The sequence below is a fragment of the Alnus glutinosa genome, chromosome 1 (assembly GCF_958979055.1).
Source record: "Alnus glutinosa chromosome 1, dhAlnGlut1.1, whole genome shotgun sequence".
In the NCBI taxonomy this organism is placed as follows: Eukaryota; Viridiplantae; Streptophyta; class Magnoliopsida; order Fagales; family Betulaceae; genus Alnus; species Alnus glutinosa.
Window position 1 is genome coordinate 4,239,107 of NC_084886.1, and position 16,619 is coordinate 4,255,725.

Below are 16,619 nucleotides of genomic sequence, written 5' to 3' on the forward strand. Positions count from 1 at the left end.
GGGGGGGGGCGATATCATTAATAATAGAAAGCAACCGTCCAAGAGAAATTGCAGGAACATGTACTGACGCGAAATTGTGATCATGTTGCCATTTTTCATCACTGTGGTCCATTGAAGCAGTCGCATAATTTTGATGGGCAGGCATGAGGTGATATGGAGATGTGAAGGAGGATGCTCGGGCAGTCGGCCACCTGTGCAACTTGTCATACATGGAGGCGATAAGATTGCATGAGAAGTGCCTAAAAATGCATGGTTACCTCTTTACACGCCATACGATGGGCCATTGTGCTATGTTACTACATGCAAAAATAATGTACCCTGTGTCGGGGATCTGGGGGCTAAATGACAACTTCTTTGCTGGGCTTTTTGCCATTTGTAGTTTAGGAACTGTAAATTTAAATAAAACTTTTTAATTCCTTCACTTTTTACCAAAATTTCATTGTGCCCACTTTCAGTACGTGTTCTATCTTCACCATAAGATTGATCACCTGCTCACGAATATAATGGAAGATAAAGTATGTGATAGTACTAAAGCTTTCTTTTGATTGAAAAAGCCATTCTTTTCAGCTAAAAGGACAAATTTCTCTGGCCTCAGATTAGAGATTTCCTACAACTTTGATCCTGAATCATTAACAAGACAGTTAATATGAAACTTACTTGCTCAAACAAATTTTGAATTGTATGCTTATTTGGACCGGTAAGTCCATAAAAATTCTCACACATTTATTACCTAAATTTGTTAGTAATTCGAACCAACATCAAATTGTTAGAGATCCGAATGCCGCCGTTGCTCATCCAGAAAAGAAAGCTTAAAACTGGACTTAAATGGGCGTGACTGTGAGAGTTGGGAGGTAGGGGTCTCTGACATCTGAGGCGAATTATAGAACACTAACAGCCATGAATAGGTCACGAGAGGTACCGACTAAAAGAGTCATAGTCACTGAAAGAAGCATCTTTACTAGTAGCGGGACCGTCCAGTCTATTCTCTTCACTCAGCTACGAGAAAAGTCCAGAGTGGCGCTCAAAAAGTTATTAGACACAGTAATAAAACAAATGGCAAAGCTACAAAGTTTCCATTGTCAATCACATGCCATGCACAGCGACACAGAGAGAGAGAGAGATGAAAGAAATCTATAAATTATTATATTATTGATGAATCAAATACAGCAAGCATTAAAGGCCCCAAAGACCTTTGTATATTTGTTAGGCCAAACTTATAAGGCCATTAGAGAGGTTTCGCCTCCCCAAAAAAAAAAAAAAAAAAAAATCACAAAATGTATACACACGTGTAGCCAACACACGCGTGAACATCACTCTCAGAAGAGCGTTCAGTAAAGTTAGGCCGAGCTCAAGAGGCCGATAAGAAAGAGAAAGGCAGTTCCCGCCAAAAAAGCACACATACACACGTGCGTGTGTCCACACAACCAAAGCGTGTGCACACGTACACCACTCAAAAAAGCCTATAAAAACGAACCCATCTTATTCCTTTCCTATCATTAAAAGACTCAGCAGTGAGAAGCAATGATGGAGGCTAGCTCAGAAGCTTGACTTTATAAATCCCATAAACGGCCCAATCTTCAAACTTCAATCCCTTCATTTTTGCCAATCCTTTGATTTCGCCCTCCCTCTTTTTCCCCAATCCTGTAAAAACGGCCCCCACCATCTCCCATTCATTCAATAATCAATGCTGCCTTTGAATTCAACCCCCGCACTGTTTCACACTCCATCACGCCACTATTAAACAAACTCCCTTCCCTTCCCTTCCCTTCCCTTCACCACAATATATTTATGCAACAAATCCCCCTCCCTCGGGAATCCGCAAAGCCATTAATGAATCGCTATGCCCACCAAGAAGGAAAAATTAATAAATCTCCAAACTGATCATCATCAAACTCTGATACATACATTATATATACTATATATACTCTACACCATCACTCGAGTCAATTTCATCTCAAAACCCCTCCAAAAACTAATCGGGTTTCTAGACAACTTGGACCACCACTTCCCTTGTTTCTTTCCTCTTTTTTTTTTTTTTTCTTTTTTTTTTTTTTTTTCTTTTTCCCCCCCTTCACCCGGAGTTTCCTTTGTCATCATCTACCCATAGGCAGTTGTTTAATTTCCTCCTTTTATTGGGCGACGATGAGGACGATGACGATGAGTCACTAGACCTCATTCTGGCTCGAATTGTAACTCGAAGCTGTGGCAACGTTTTTGGGGGCTTCCTCCGGGTATTGTCAATCACAAATTCTTGCATTAAACGGTAGCAGCCGATGATTTTCTCCTGCAAAAATAGATATTCGAGGGAATTGGCACGTGTATACAATACTATTTTGTTTTCAAAAATACGCAAGCCGTAACCACAATTACACGCTTACTTTGTGTAGTCCATCACACCATGATTCGGCATGTTCAGGATTGGCACGAGACAAATTTGGAATTTCACTAGCCGCACAAAGTATGGCTGCAGCAGCAATGCATGATGGCCAGTATTCGAGAAAGCTAGCCTCTGTGGACAACGTGGAAAGAAAAAGTAGCCTTTCAATTTAATGTAAAGAACGCCTTTTGTTCCCATTTCAATATACAACACATATTTTCATACAAGTATATCCCCACGTATATCTACGTGTATGCATGCACGTGCTTAATTATATCAGTATATTAATTACCTTGCATATTTGACAGAATAATTTCCGTCGCCCGTGAAACTAAAAACCCAGCATAGGTTCCGGCCGAATCAATCTTGCATGCAAAGTAAGCGATGAAGCTGAACGGCGTAATCGATCGTAGCCTCCAATCCAGAACACTAAGCACAAGGAGCTCCATCCTACGAATTGTTCTTGGTTCAAAAATATATTTGGCCCCTTCCACCTATGATGCATTAAATACGTACAAAGTTAAGACGGGCCTAATTAATTGAACAAAGAGGTCGGACCAAACTGAGTTACATTTACCTGAAGACCCAATAGAGAAGGAACAAGAGGTTCCTCCATCTTAGCAGCTAACGATAAGCAAGCAACAGATAATAGTTGCATTGGCCACCCATTTGTTTGCTGGAATAGTAAAGAACATAACAAAAATTAATTAAAGTCATCCAAAAAACATAACCAATAAAGAAAGAACAACTCTCTATATATATATATATATTCATAAATTATAAGGTTTAAATTAAGATTCCCGTGCTTTGTGGAACAAATGCCAATGCTCTCGCACGTGCCGGGACAAGAATACGTCAAAAAGAAAGTTTATAAAGGCGTGATAAGCAGCAAAGCGTACTTTGTACTGTAGGTATCCCAAAGTCAAGCGTAATAATGATAATGAATTAAGTAATTGGTCGGACTTTCATTACTCATTAGCTAAAAAGACTGGACCATAATCTTTAACGAGGGACTGAAAAGAGTACGTACACATCTACTGTACAAAAACAGCGTCCGTTTATTAGCGCGAGTAGACACTCCTATTAACTCAAGGTACGTACTCACCTACTTTTTCATTCTTGAAAGTCAAACAAAATTACTCCTACCATCTTAGAATAGTCAAGGCCAGGAATAGTTATGACCGGAATCTCCCGGTAACGATTATTAAAAACATGGGATAATCCGCAACAGGACTAGCTTACCGGCAAGCGGCGAGAATACAGGAACCGATCCAAGTAGTTGACGGAGAGATACGCCGTCAATGGCTGAAAACGATGACAAGCCTGAACCTGTAAAACCCAAACCATGTAACCTAATTCATAAACAATAATAATATAATGTTATGATGATAGGAATAGAAAACAAAGGATTTCAACGGCAGGTGAATCGCACACCAGGCGTATCTTAGCAGAACCGGAGAGACGCTAAAGTGCGCGTATATCGGATGGCGGCTCTGAGATGATGATAGATTCAACTCAGATCTAACCATCCGGTTTCGGTGCGATTTAGCGCCAAAGACGTAACGAACATTCTCCGGTGGCATTACGGTAAAATCCAACAACTTTATGTCGTATATTTCAAAGTGCCGTACCTTTAGAATCCATGCAACCGATTCTTCTCTGGCGGAGGCGTCGAGGGACTGAGAGCGAAACCGAGCGAGGTAATCGACGCCAGGCACAAAGTGCCTCTCGTCCTCGATGAACTCTGCAATCGATTCATCGATGCACGGTCCGGAATCGAGGTCTGATGAGCACTCCGGCGACTCTCCCGACAGGATTTCGGAGCCCTCCCCGCAGAGTAGGTCCGAGAAGCGGTCTGAGCACGAGTCCGACATGATCGACAATCGCGCCTTCTCATTCTCTTCCCATCTTTCACCGACTCGCCCCTGGAAATCGCCGGAGAAGTCGCCGGAATGTATCGCTGTGTGTGTGAGTGTGAGGGGGAGACTGGGAGAGAGAGAGAGAGAGTGAGTGAGTGAGAGAGTGGTTTTGGTTTTTGGTTGAGATGACAATCTGTTTCTTTGGATATATAAATATGAGGACTGTAATTTTGTTTTTTTTTTTTTTTGTTTTCTTGAACTTTTATTTGCTGTAACCACTAACCGTGTAAAAGCCTAAAAGGAAAACAGATATTGCGGGGGATTTTTTTTATTTTCCATTTTGGGACGTAAATATTCTGTGACTTTTGGTCACTCGCTTCGAAGATGTCACTATTTCGTCACAGTTCGATGCTCGGAGTGAAGCCAGCCTGCCGAGGTTTTCGTGAGTTTACCCGCAGAGAACCTTGGATGACTTTCGCCAGATGTTCTAAAGCCACGTGGCATCTGATGAAAATGAAACCATCATCAGATTGATTGGAATATATAGTTACCAGGAGATTGTCCAATTTAAAAGAGACCCCAAATTGATTGGAATATAGATAGTTTAACTATCACTTATTTTTTTAAAAAAATTAATTAAAATAAGAGATAAATTACAAAAAGGAAGTTTAAACTTTAAACTTTTGTTCTAATATTATATTAATTTATTATTTATTTCAAACTTTTGAATTAGTAAAAATAATTAATTAAATTAATATTATTACACGATTCTTCTTTTGTTTTATTTTGGAACACTGCGCTATTGCTAAGGTGTTTCTGGCATATGATTCTTTAATATATATATATTTTTTTTTTCTATTAATAGTCAATAGCCATTAGCCAGGGATTAGATTTAATGTCACGTGGTTAGTGATATAAAATGAATCTGGCTCATCTTTCCACTTTTGAATCGCTAATTTTCCATTGGGAAGAGGAATACACTGAACGGTGGCCCAAGCTTTCCCGCTAAATTTGGTGGTTTTTTTTGTATGCTTTTTGGTAGATATCTCCGTCCTTATCTTCCGGACCTTAGCTAAAGTTATTAGGCTGGATTATGAGTGTATTAAGCCTGAAATTTATTGACCGTACACGTGTATTAGATGAAACCCGGATGTCTTGTTGGTAGGGCACCTCCTTGGAACTAGCCCAGCCAGACCTACTAGTGAATATCTCGAACTAGTTGATAGGGTGAGAAAAGATGGCATATCTTTTGGGGGTATGGAAACGCGTACATAAAACTTTAATGATGTCAAAATCTTTTCTCTACTATAATTATTTTGCTCAATTCAATTTTTTTTTTTTTGGGGGGGGGGGGGGGGGGGTTTGTTTGGCATCATGTATATACCAAAATGTCCTCAAATTTGCACTAATTAGGATTTGGGCACCCAATGAAAAAAAGAGCTTAACTTAAGAAGCTTCTATTGAGATACAAAAAAGGTGATAGGTATTGAATTGGTATTTCTAATTTACTTGTTGTTTTTTTATTATCGGCAATTTAAGCAGTAAATATATAAAAAATAAAAAATAAAAATCAATGGAGCTCATTTGTCTCAACTGCTCTCAAACAGTTCGATCTCCTGCTCAAGTAGATGAGTCTTATCAAAGTTTTTTCATATTTGGTTTGAATCAAAATCCGGTATATACATTGTATAGTGATTTCATTAAAAAAAAAAAAAAAAAAAATCCTGCATGATGGAATAATTTAATTGGCCATTGAAAACTTGGAAAATTGAATTCATTTTTTATTATCAAATATTAAAGTATCAATTAGATGATAAAATTTATTAATTTTTATTAACTTAACTTATGATATAATTAAAATTTAGCATAATATTAAAGCAAATATCCTAAATTTAATCCTCATCTTTACAATTTTTCTAGTTAAATTAAATATTTCACCGTGAATTTGTAATATGCTACCATTCAACTCGATTTTTTTTTTTCAAAAAAAAAATTGTATTGGGTCTTTTGCGTGAAAAACGAAATGAGTAGCCTATCATCAAATTGTTCATGGTAAAAAAAAAAAAAAAAAATCTATTGAGACTTTTCTTTTTGATTTAGTAGTTTTTTTTTTTTTTTTTTTTTTTTTTTTTTGAGGTTTAATCAACAGCTCGACAAGTGACATCTGATGGGAGATGGAACAGAATATGGGGTCTTGGCTGCATTAATAGGGTTGAATTTTGGTGAAATATGAGTCACATCAATTGCCACCTGATGTAGGAAATAAATCAGCCAATTTACTTATTATAAAAGGGGCAAAAGTGGTTTCCATTCTAAAGTCATGTATAATTTGTGAATTAATGAAAGTAATCACTAAAACTTTCCAACTTTTGGTGGAGCGTGGACGTGCCTTAACGTATTGAACTCAAAAAAGATACTCATATTTTAATGAAATGACCAAGAAAAGCTCTCTCTCTCATGGACCCGATTTAATTATGTTTTTGAAAGCCTTAAAGCTAGTTGGATATAATATGTGAAATGTTAAAAAGTTAGGTACCCCTATCTATAAAATGATAAAATGTATATGATTTTTCATTAGCGGTCAAATTAATTAAAATTATCTTATTATTTTGATAATAATTTTAGACTGAGCACAAAGTTTTCTTAAAATACATATGAGACTTATATGCTTTAATTGAGGACATATGTCAATTTAATACAAATTAGGTTGATTTTTTTTTTTTTCAAGTCAATTTGAAATAAAACTTTACTCTTAGAATAAACTTCGTCCTCCAAACATATGTGTACATATATTAGTGCTAGCACTAAACAAAAGCAATGCTACAACTTCTTGAATTAGAATCCATATCAATTAGTTGTTCGAATTGCTAGCTCGTAATGTGAAAGAATGATATGATATTCATTTGTCTAAATAAAGTTTAGGTTGCCCGACCACTTAAATCAGGTGAATGTAAGGTCTTTCAATTTATCTGCCCAACTTAATAGCAATTTAAATAGATAATTGCCGTGAGTCATTATCCCACCTCCTTACCCTTATTTTCCTTGGCAGTTTAAACTAAAATCAGCTAATAATCTTCATAAACTTGAAAAACACCCACTTCTAATTAAGTATTAATAAAGGACATCCGGACAACAGAGGCCATGTTTATTAATTTCTTTTCTTTTCTTTTCTTAAAATAAACAAGAGTTGAAGTTTGTGTATATATTGTTCGTTGTTTATGATCCTATATATACTTACTTGTGTATTTCAGGTTTTGGTGGTTGTGTATATCAGTGTGATCATGAAGAATGCTGTACTTGTTTAATTATCAGGTTTTATAATAATAATGATAATTTTCTTCTTCTTTTTTTTTCTTTTTTTTTTTTTTTTTTTGGGTTTAAGGATTTTGTGTCGTTTACTTTACAGAGGATATACAAATTTATGTCTGTCTCAACGGTAAATAAGACTGAATGAGATTTTTGCGTCGTTTGAACACTGAAATACGAAATTGAATTTTCAACCCTATGTTTAAGATACAAAGTTCTTATGTATGTTAAATAAGTACCATGGTTTTTATGATGGCACCAAATCGCCAAATCCCCACTGCAAAAGTTGCCTTCAGATACATTAATTTATTCTTGTTATAATATTCTTTATGTTGCAATTAATTGTTATTTAATTTAAATGTTATCGAACTTTATTCGGTTATTATGTATTAATACGAGTGAAATTATGATAAGTAAGGTGATCAAATGCCATTAATAGGTTAATAATTCTTATACAAGAGATAATTAACAAAGTAAAAATAAATAATTTTAAACACTTTTTTTCTATAAAAAAATAAAATAAAATAAAATAGATATGCTAAGATTTCACCTACGCCATTCAATTTAAGATTTGAAACACATTTGATTTGCTTTTTCCACGTTGGAGATAAAAATTTCCACCCTTCATAAATGCTAATAAATATGGTTCACGGAGTAGATAATTAGAATTAGCGAACTGCATGAGGTTGTTGGGGGTGCTCGTTACATGATTACATAGTGATGATTTGACACCTCGACATCCAACATAAGTGGCAGCATGTATTTTGGTGGCAAGTTGTGGGCTGCTGCTCTCTTTTCCACATCGATATCGATCAACACTTAATTGGAAGACAGAGACAGTACTGGTGATCTTGAAGCTACATTTATACGTAGTCTTTGTATTTTGGTTGCAAAAGTCGTGGGTTGCTGATCTATTTTTCCACATCGATCAACGCTTGAAAGACAGAGACAGTACTGGTGATCTTGAAGCCACATTTATATATTGTCTTTGCCTTTCTCATTTATACTCTTCTTCTTTTTTTCTTCTTTTTCTTTTCTTTTTTTTTAGGGGAAGGGGATATATGGTATATCATAGTATTGGACTTTAGGGTAAGGGTGTACAAACGGAGCGGTTATAACCGCTTTAAAACCGCTAACCGCCTAGGTGAAAGCAATTAGCAGTTATAGAGTTTTAAAAAAAGCGACTAATAATCGCTAACCGCTTATATATATATATATATATATATATATATTAAAAATTAAAAATGCTGAGAGAGGGGCGTCATTTTGGGCATTCAGCAATGCCCAAAATGACGCCGTTTTTGACAATATATATAACCATCTTTTAGGTTTAGGTTTCATTTCCTCACCTTTTGTTTCCTCTCGCTGCCGCTCAGCCTCACCCCTCACCTTGGCCGCACACGTGCCCTCCCTTCCCAGCCCTTACTTCTTTCTTCATTTTCGTTCCCTCACTGCGCCGCTTAACCCTAGAGTCCCTCCCTCCCTGCACCGCTTAACCCAAACTTCTTTCTTCATTTTCATTCACCTCTAACCTCTCACCTTTCAGGCTTTCACGTTTCACCCTCAGGTCAGCGAGCGCTTCAATCCTCAAAAGGTTGGCTAGGTCCCACTCTCGTCCTCTCTCTTTCAATTCGTTTTTTCCATTCTCTCTCTCTCTCTCTCTCTCTCTCACTCGCTAGCTCCGAGAGCAATTAAGGTTAAAAATATGAACTGAATTTCAATTCCTAGCGAATCTTCTAGGTTTTGGTTTTGCTTCTCAAGATATGGAGTTTTTTTGGTGATCGCTCAGACTAAGACTCAAGGAGGAACGACGTACAAGGCATTGTTAGAAGGTAGGGGATGGAGATCCGATGCTTCGCCCGTGGAAAGGAATAGCAAGGCATTTCAGGGAAATATGACTTTTCTTTTAGCGTGCTCAAGTTCTTCGGTGGATCTTTCTAGAAGAATTAGCTTTCTCTTGAACGCTTCATTTCGATTTATTTGGAAAAGGAAAAGAAAAGTGTTTTCTTTGAAATCGAAACATTTTTGTAATATTTGGGTTTTAGATTTGATTGTATTTGGTTATTTATACTTGTTATGTTTTGTTTGTAATGTTTAGGTTTTGGATTTGTATTTGTATTTGGATTTTAGGATTTTGATTTGTTTTAGATTTTGGATTTAAAATCAGTCCAAAATTGGCAAAAACTGGCCCAAAAACCGGTTCAAAATGGGTTGAAAGCCCAAATTAAAAGCGGTTATATAACCACCGGTTATTTAGTCAATAACTGCTAACAGACAGTTATAAAAATAACTGTTTTCGCCTAGGCGGTTAGCGGTTAGTTGTTTTAGTCAATAACCACTGGTTATAACCGCTTGTACACCCCTACTCTAGGGTTGGTAATTTTTGACATGATCTATAAATCTGACACGAATCTAACATGAAATTAGTAGATTAAGGTCGGAGGGTCTGACTTATTTAATTAAAAAAGCTAGGTTAAAGTTGACCTATATAATGTTATTATACTCATACTTCAACACAACTCGAACCCAACATTCAAGACTGAGATGACCCTCGAAATTGACGTGAATCCAATATGAAATTAGCGGGTTATGGTTGAGGAATCTGACCCATTTAATTAAATAAGTCGGGTTAGAGTTGACATATATAGTCTTATACCTATGTTTAGACATGCAACAAATTAGGACTGAGTAGTTTTGACACAACTCACGAACCCAACATAAAATTAGCGAATTATGGCTAGTTAATAGGTTTGACACGTTTAATTAAATGGATCCAATAATTAATTATGATCGACTTATATAAACTTATACTTCTTTATGGACACAGAAGCACCATTATTCTTTGATCAAGTCAATTGATCAACAATTTCTTCGCTGTGGACATACTGCACAATTTATTTCGTTAAGTTTTAATATTGATCTTTAATTATATATAACATAATGATTGTGTTAGATATTGCATCCTTGTTAGTGTATGCATGTCTTGCAGAATAATGATGTCATGATATTGAAAGAGAAAAGAAATTACTAGCCAGGACTCATGATGCTCTCCTGTATGATTAGATCATGTGCGTCGTAATCAAAGAAGTGCATTGGTAGCTATCTGCCCGTCCAGGGGATGATATATGTTGGAGGTGGGAGCTTTTTATTTATACATTCTCTTTCCTCTACCCTTGGACAATAGCACAGGAGCCCTGGTTGAGCCTGACATGATCATTGATCACTTATAGAAACAAAGTGGAAACATCATTTTCAGCACTGTTTTCCATCTTTCCTATTCCATCCTTGTATTATTTGCCTCTCACAGACAACGCTCATATATATATCCTAGAGGTGGATTTACATTTTTCTTGCTCCGTCCTTTTCTTCTTTAATTCCGATCCCTTTTTTTATGGAGAAAAGTAAAGGAGAAATTTGAAATTATGGTCCATGATCAATACATATATATACACCACCACCATTGATGGTGATCGAGAGATTATGAAACGATCGAGCTTGTCTTGTTTAAGAACCTTATTAGGATTCTGGCCGGTATCAGTTCCTATCTAGGGTTATTAGAGTACTCTCCAAAAATCCATCGATCGGACCCATTTGCTTCCTTTTGGACTTTGGTCGGTGAGGTAGATTAGGATTGATTCATTTTGACATGTTGGGTCTCTAACCCCATTGAACGTTGTGGTTTGAAACTTTGAACGTTAGGTCGATCGTGTACTTTTCTTTTTCTCCCATTGGATGAATTCCACTCCAAACAATATGATGATGATTTTGTTGAAAACTATATATATATATTTGATGCTACAATGAGTATTGGGTTAATTATTCAATATCAATCGTACCTGCATTTTGTTTTTCTTCCAACTTCGGCAGTCTATTGGTTTCTTTAATCACAAGGCGCCAACAATTAATTATGAGTGATCTATACGACTTTGAAAGTGGCTATAACTTGTAGATTTTGGCTAAACCTCTTTTTTATGCCATATATGAACGCCGTAATCCCACTCACTAACTAAACTTTACTAATTCAACTTTTTCTATTATGGTTGAAAAATGTTTGGAGTGTACGTTACGATTTTTAATATAATTAACTTTCTTACTGATGTGGCGGTCTAAATTGTACTGCTCACATAAGCAACAAGCAATTTTTTATTTTTTATTTTTTTAGAACACACAACCAAATTTTATTTGAGTAATGCTATACTTTAAACTTTAATTTTATCGGAAAAAGATTAAATTCCTTCAATATAGTCTATAAAAATGCCATGTGTCTATTTTTATGTTAGATGCACACGTTTTTTTTAATAGTAAGGACAAAGTTGGAAAAAAAACTATTAAGAAAACATGTGTTTTTCAATTTTTCACATGCTATTAAAAAAGCATGTGCATCTCACATGCAAAGGAAAACATGTCATATTTCTAGACTTTCTCTAACCCGATTTGGAGAAAAATTCTGTCCACTTTTATCTCACTTTGATGATGCGGGTCAATTTACCCTTAATTTTGTTTTTTTTTTCCCCTAATAAGGGTTAGAGTCTCACATCAACAAAGAAATATAAAATCAAATCGTGGTTTATAGCATTTCCTATTAAATTTAAGAGTAATGCTAAAAACTACATTTTTATCCCATAATGCTGACGACACGACAATCTCAACCAACCATTAATTGGATTAGTAATTGTTAAAAAAAATTAAAAAATTCGAGAGTTGTTGGTTTGGACTGTTACGTTAATATTGTGGAATAAAAATTTAGTTTATAGCAATTTTCCAAATGGGTGATATGGTAAATATTATGTACGTGAATTTACAAATTGATATGACAGTATCACATCAGCTACAATAAAATTGAATTGCTTAGTTAATGGATGACGTGATAAATGCAATATCTATATGAACGGGCTATCACGTTAATTTGAAGTAATTAAAATTGTAGTAAAAATATCTTATATGTTGGGACAGTTTTCAGTACATGCAATACGAATGACGCGTTGAATGAGTGAGTGAAATGTGAACGTATATGTACATACATTAGGACCAGGCTGGGGGACAAATAAATTGATCACTGTACTCGACCGAATGCATCCAACTAGAAATGTCAACTGGAGAATCCTTACATGTCTAAGCACAGTGACAACACAGAGATTATGGAAGCATGACGATGACAGGCAATGGTCTACTATTCCATACATGATATATATGATCATTCAAATTTCGGATGAAACCTAGCCAACTAAAACATCCACTTCTAAGGGGATATGTCGAAAACAAATAAACAAATACATAAATAATTTTGCTTCAAACGTATGCATGTCCTCTTCAATCGATCGATCTTTTCTTTGTTTGAAAGAAGCAATAATCTTTATATATGAATGAACCGGTCGGCTGATCCCATATATATACCTAACTAAATTATTTTTTTTCGATAAATAGAAAAAAGATGAGGATACAGAAGATCCAGAACTTGCACTTCCAATATAAACTGACAAAACCGGCTTGTACGTCCATCATTACAACTCTTTCTCATTTTGTTAGAAATTAGTTAATATTGGTTACTAAATTGTTTGATATTGTCTCCCAAATATATATATATATATATTGTCTCCCAAATATAACAGCATTTCATGGAGGAAAATAAGTGTTGCAGATATTGTGATATCTGAATAAAATAACGTACACCTTTTCCCTTCATTGAATGGACAAAAAAAAATAAAAATAAAAATAAAAAGAAGTCCCAACAACCCAAAGGGTAAATTGACTTGGCAGGCTTATTAATTAATGAGAACAATAATGTGCTAACAACCTTTACCTACAGAGGCCAAGCGGCCACACAAAGGCTTGTAGTTTCAACCTCCCATTCCGACTATTCTGACATGTATGTAGGAAAATGTGACCCCCCCCCCCAGCCAGGCTGACTTCTTGTACGTGCCCACGTTACACGTACTGTGTTTTTTTTTTTTTTTTTTTACTGGTAATTTTTTTCTTTACTTTATAATTTCTTCCTTAATTAGCCTTATTTTGTTTTCCTCGAGGCATTTTTTTCTATGCATTTGGCTGTCACCAGCAAGTACTGTGTCCATATCAAACCTGCAGGACAGCGAATTGTTCATATCAAATCAAGAAAAGATGTAAGCTTATGAAGTATCAAGCACGACAGTTTACCTATATTCAAAAAAAAAAAAAAAAAAAAAAAAGCACGACAGTTTACCCTGTTGAGACACTCCACATGAATTGCTGAAATTGTTTGGTGGTGCGTGATATGTGGTGGAAGCTTATTCCACCAACAACTTCTTTTTTTTTCTTTTTTTTTTTTCTTTTCTTTTAAAAAAAAAAATCTTTTTGCCAATAAGTTTCACGCTCATTAACTAAGAATGTATCTGTGTATCAGGTTTTGATCATGTTAAGATATGCTAATTAAAATAAATTTCAACTGAAACTCGACCCCATTTAATTAAACGAGTTAATATTTCAATATTAACTCGTTAATTTTATGTTGAATTCACAAGTCGTATAAAAAATGTCAAACTTTACGCTCAACAACTTAATTAATAGTCAAGCTTATCTTTGAACATTTACTCTATAACATTAAAACCAAAACAATACTGGTAATGTTATGAGTATAATATGAATTTGAAACAAATGCTAAAACTATAGTATTAGGAAGATAAACACTTCAAGAGCCTCTCTTTTTTCTTTTTTTTTTTTCTTTTTTTTTTTTGGGTGGGGGGAAGGGTTAAATTTATGAGTTTGAATCTAATTAAAATATATTGCATCGTGTATTCCAGAATTAAAATAAAAAACAATATTTTAATTAGCTGGTATATTGAGACTTGTAATAAACCTTTCTATGTCTAAGAGGAAATATCAATGTATTCCTATAAATCATCTATGAATAATAATATTTATTTAGTAATGTCGACAAATTCTTAGAGCCCAAAATTTTGATTATTATTCTACATGAAATTTAATATTTAACACTTTTAGAATAGAAAAATGATCCCTACACTCATTTCTCACAACAGCCTCATAACAAACTGATATGACTGGTAATATTTTATTATTTTTTTTACAAAAAGAAAACAAAAGAAAACAACAAAAATAATAAAATATTACCAGCCACGTCAACTTGTTGTGGGGCTGTTGTGAAAAATGAGTGTAGGGATCATTTCTCTTTAGAATATACTCCGACATATAAATTACCAGTAAATCATAAGTATAAGCCCAAAGTGATGTGCTGATTTTAACCAAGAGGAGAAACCGTTGAAGTTGGGCCCATTTTCTACATGGGATCAGCCGGGGCACTTGTCCAACTAAACTGACTCCCTGTGAGCAAATCTGGAAGAGTAATGTTATGGACTATCTTTTTATTATTTTAAAGTTGTTGGGGTTTTTGAAATTACTTATTAATCAAAATGTAATAGTGATACATCATAAATCCAATAAAAATTTTAAAAGCCACATTAACTTTAAGAAAAAAAAAGAAAAAAAGAAGAAGAAGATGATCTCTTATATATCATTCATCGGGAACGGATTGATGTATCGAGACAATCATAATGGATGGGGATTAGGTGCAATGAAGTTGTTTATTACATTATTTAAGGAACAACTTCATATGAGAGGGCACTCAAACCTCGTTCTATTGGACATGATAGGTGCTTAAGTAGCTTGGGTTTTATCCATTTAGATTGTCAGAACATATAAGACCTAAGAGCATTCACAGTGGATTATGTAAAACCCACTGTAAATCTATAATACATAAGCAAACCACAAAAACACTCCTCCATTGGCTTCCCTATCCCAACACCAGTTTAGATTTGTTGAACATTTATGAATAGTGCAACGCTACATGAGGCGTTGCACTGTTCACATATCTATCAATTTTTTTTTTTTTTTTTTTTTTTTTTAATGATTGTTTCTCTCACTTTCTTCTTCTTTCCCGTCACTTTCTTTCGCTTGCCGGTAGTCTCTATAGGAAGTACAGGCAAGCTCATCATCGCTGGCTCGGGGGTTGGAGATCTCGACTGTGACGACTGCCGGATCGCCGGGCTGGTACACGTCCTTGTCCGTCTGGAGCTTCAGAGTCGGCCGGAGCTAGAGCGATCTAGCGAGCTCGTCATTGTTGGCTTGTGGATTGCAGATCTCGACGGTGACGACTACAGGATCGCTGGGCTGGTCTTCAAAGTCGGCCGGAGTTGGAGCGATCTCGCTCCGGCGCGATTTGGTGAGCTCATCGTTGCTGGCTCGGGGTTGGAGATCTCGATGTTGACGACTATCGAATTGTCGGGCTGGTCTTCAAAGTCGGCCGGAGCTGGAGAGATCTGGTGAGCTCGTCGTCGCTGGCTTGGAGATCTCGACGGTGACTGAAGCTCAGCCCTCCATTTCTTCGTCCTGATCACGATTTTAACAAAAAGAATAAAAAAATATTAAAAATGATTGTTTTAATAAAATAGATAAAAATCTAGATAATCGGATGGAGGATAGTTTTAAAAGTGGTTAGCTAAACTAGCAAAAATTAGATTTTAGTTATCTAAAATAGATAAAAATTTGCATTATCCGTTGGGAATGCTCTAAATGTCCTCTTACATGAGGCTACTACTAATTGTACCGTCCATTAAGCAGTTTCATTGCACGAGATCTGAAAACATCCTAACATATATCAACCGTACTATTCATGGGCTGGATGGATTTTTCTCCTTGTTAAAGTTGGGGCTACGACATGATGTGGCCTTGTCCGGACCCGATCATTTTGGACTCTATTTCGCTACATGCTTTGGGTACCACCTGTCCCAGCCCAAAATTTGGATTCCTGCATTGATATGGGCCGAGGCTTAGTTGAGACTTTCCAACCCCATTTTTGGCTCCCAAGCGTATAGCCCAACCGAGAAGAGAAACCCCAAAGATCATGTTGACCAAGTTGCATTTTCTTTCTGGTTTGGTCCAAAAATAAAGTGGGCCAAGGCCGCCCAAAATTAGCCGACTGACCCAAAAAGGAGTAGCGCAAAAGTATGGCGTCGCCCGGGTTCGAACCGGAGACCTTCAGTGTGTTAGACTGACGTGATAACCAACTACACCACGACACCATCTTG

The 16,619-nt window shown here is 35.9% G+C and overlaps 1 protein-coding gene and 1 non-coding gene across 2 annotated transcripts; both read right to left on the bottom strand.

Annotated features, from left to right (window-relative positions):
* Positions 1 to 1,121: 1,121 nt before the first annotated feature.
* On the bottom strand, positions 1,122 to 4,435 carry LOC133867124 (cyclin-D1-1). The gene is made up of 6 exons (XM_062303818.1): positions 4,009 to 4,435; positions 3,620 to 3,706; positions 2,955 to 3,053; positions 2,670 to 2,871; positions 2,379 to 2,509; positions 1,122 to 2,284 (listed from the first exon to the last, which is right to left on the bottom strand). Exons 1-6 carry the CDS (start codon positions 4,249 to 4,251, stop codon positions 2,072 to 2,074), a joined length of 975 nt encoding a protein of 324 aa, XP_062159802.1. The 5' UTR covers positions 4,252 to 4,435; the 3' UTR covers positions 1,122 to 2,071.
* A 12,104-nt stretch (positions 4,436 to 16,539) lies between these two features.
* Positions 16,540 to 16,613, bottom strand: TRNAV-AAC (transfer RNA valine (anticodon AAC)). The gene has a single exon. It is a non-coding gene; the product is annotated as a tRNA-Val (tRNA).
* Positions 16,614 to 16,619: the final 6 nt, after the last annotated feature.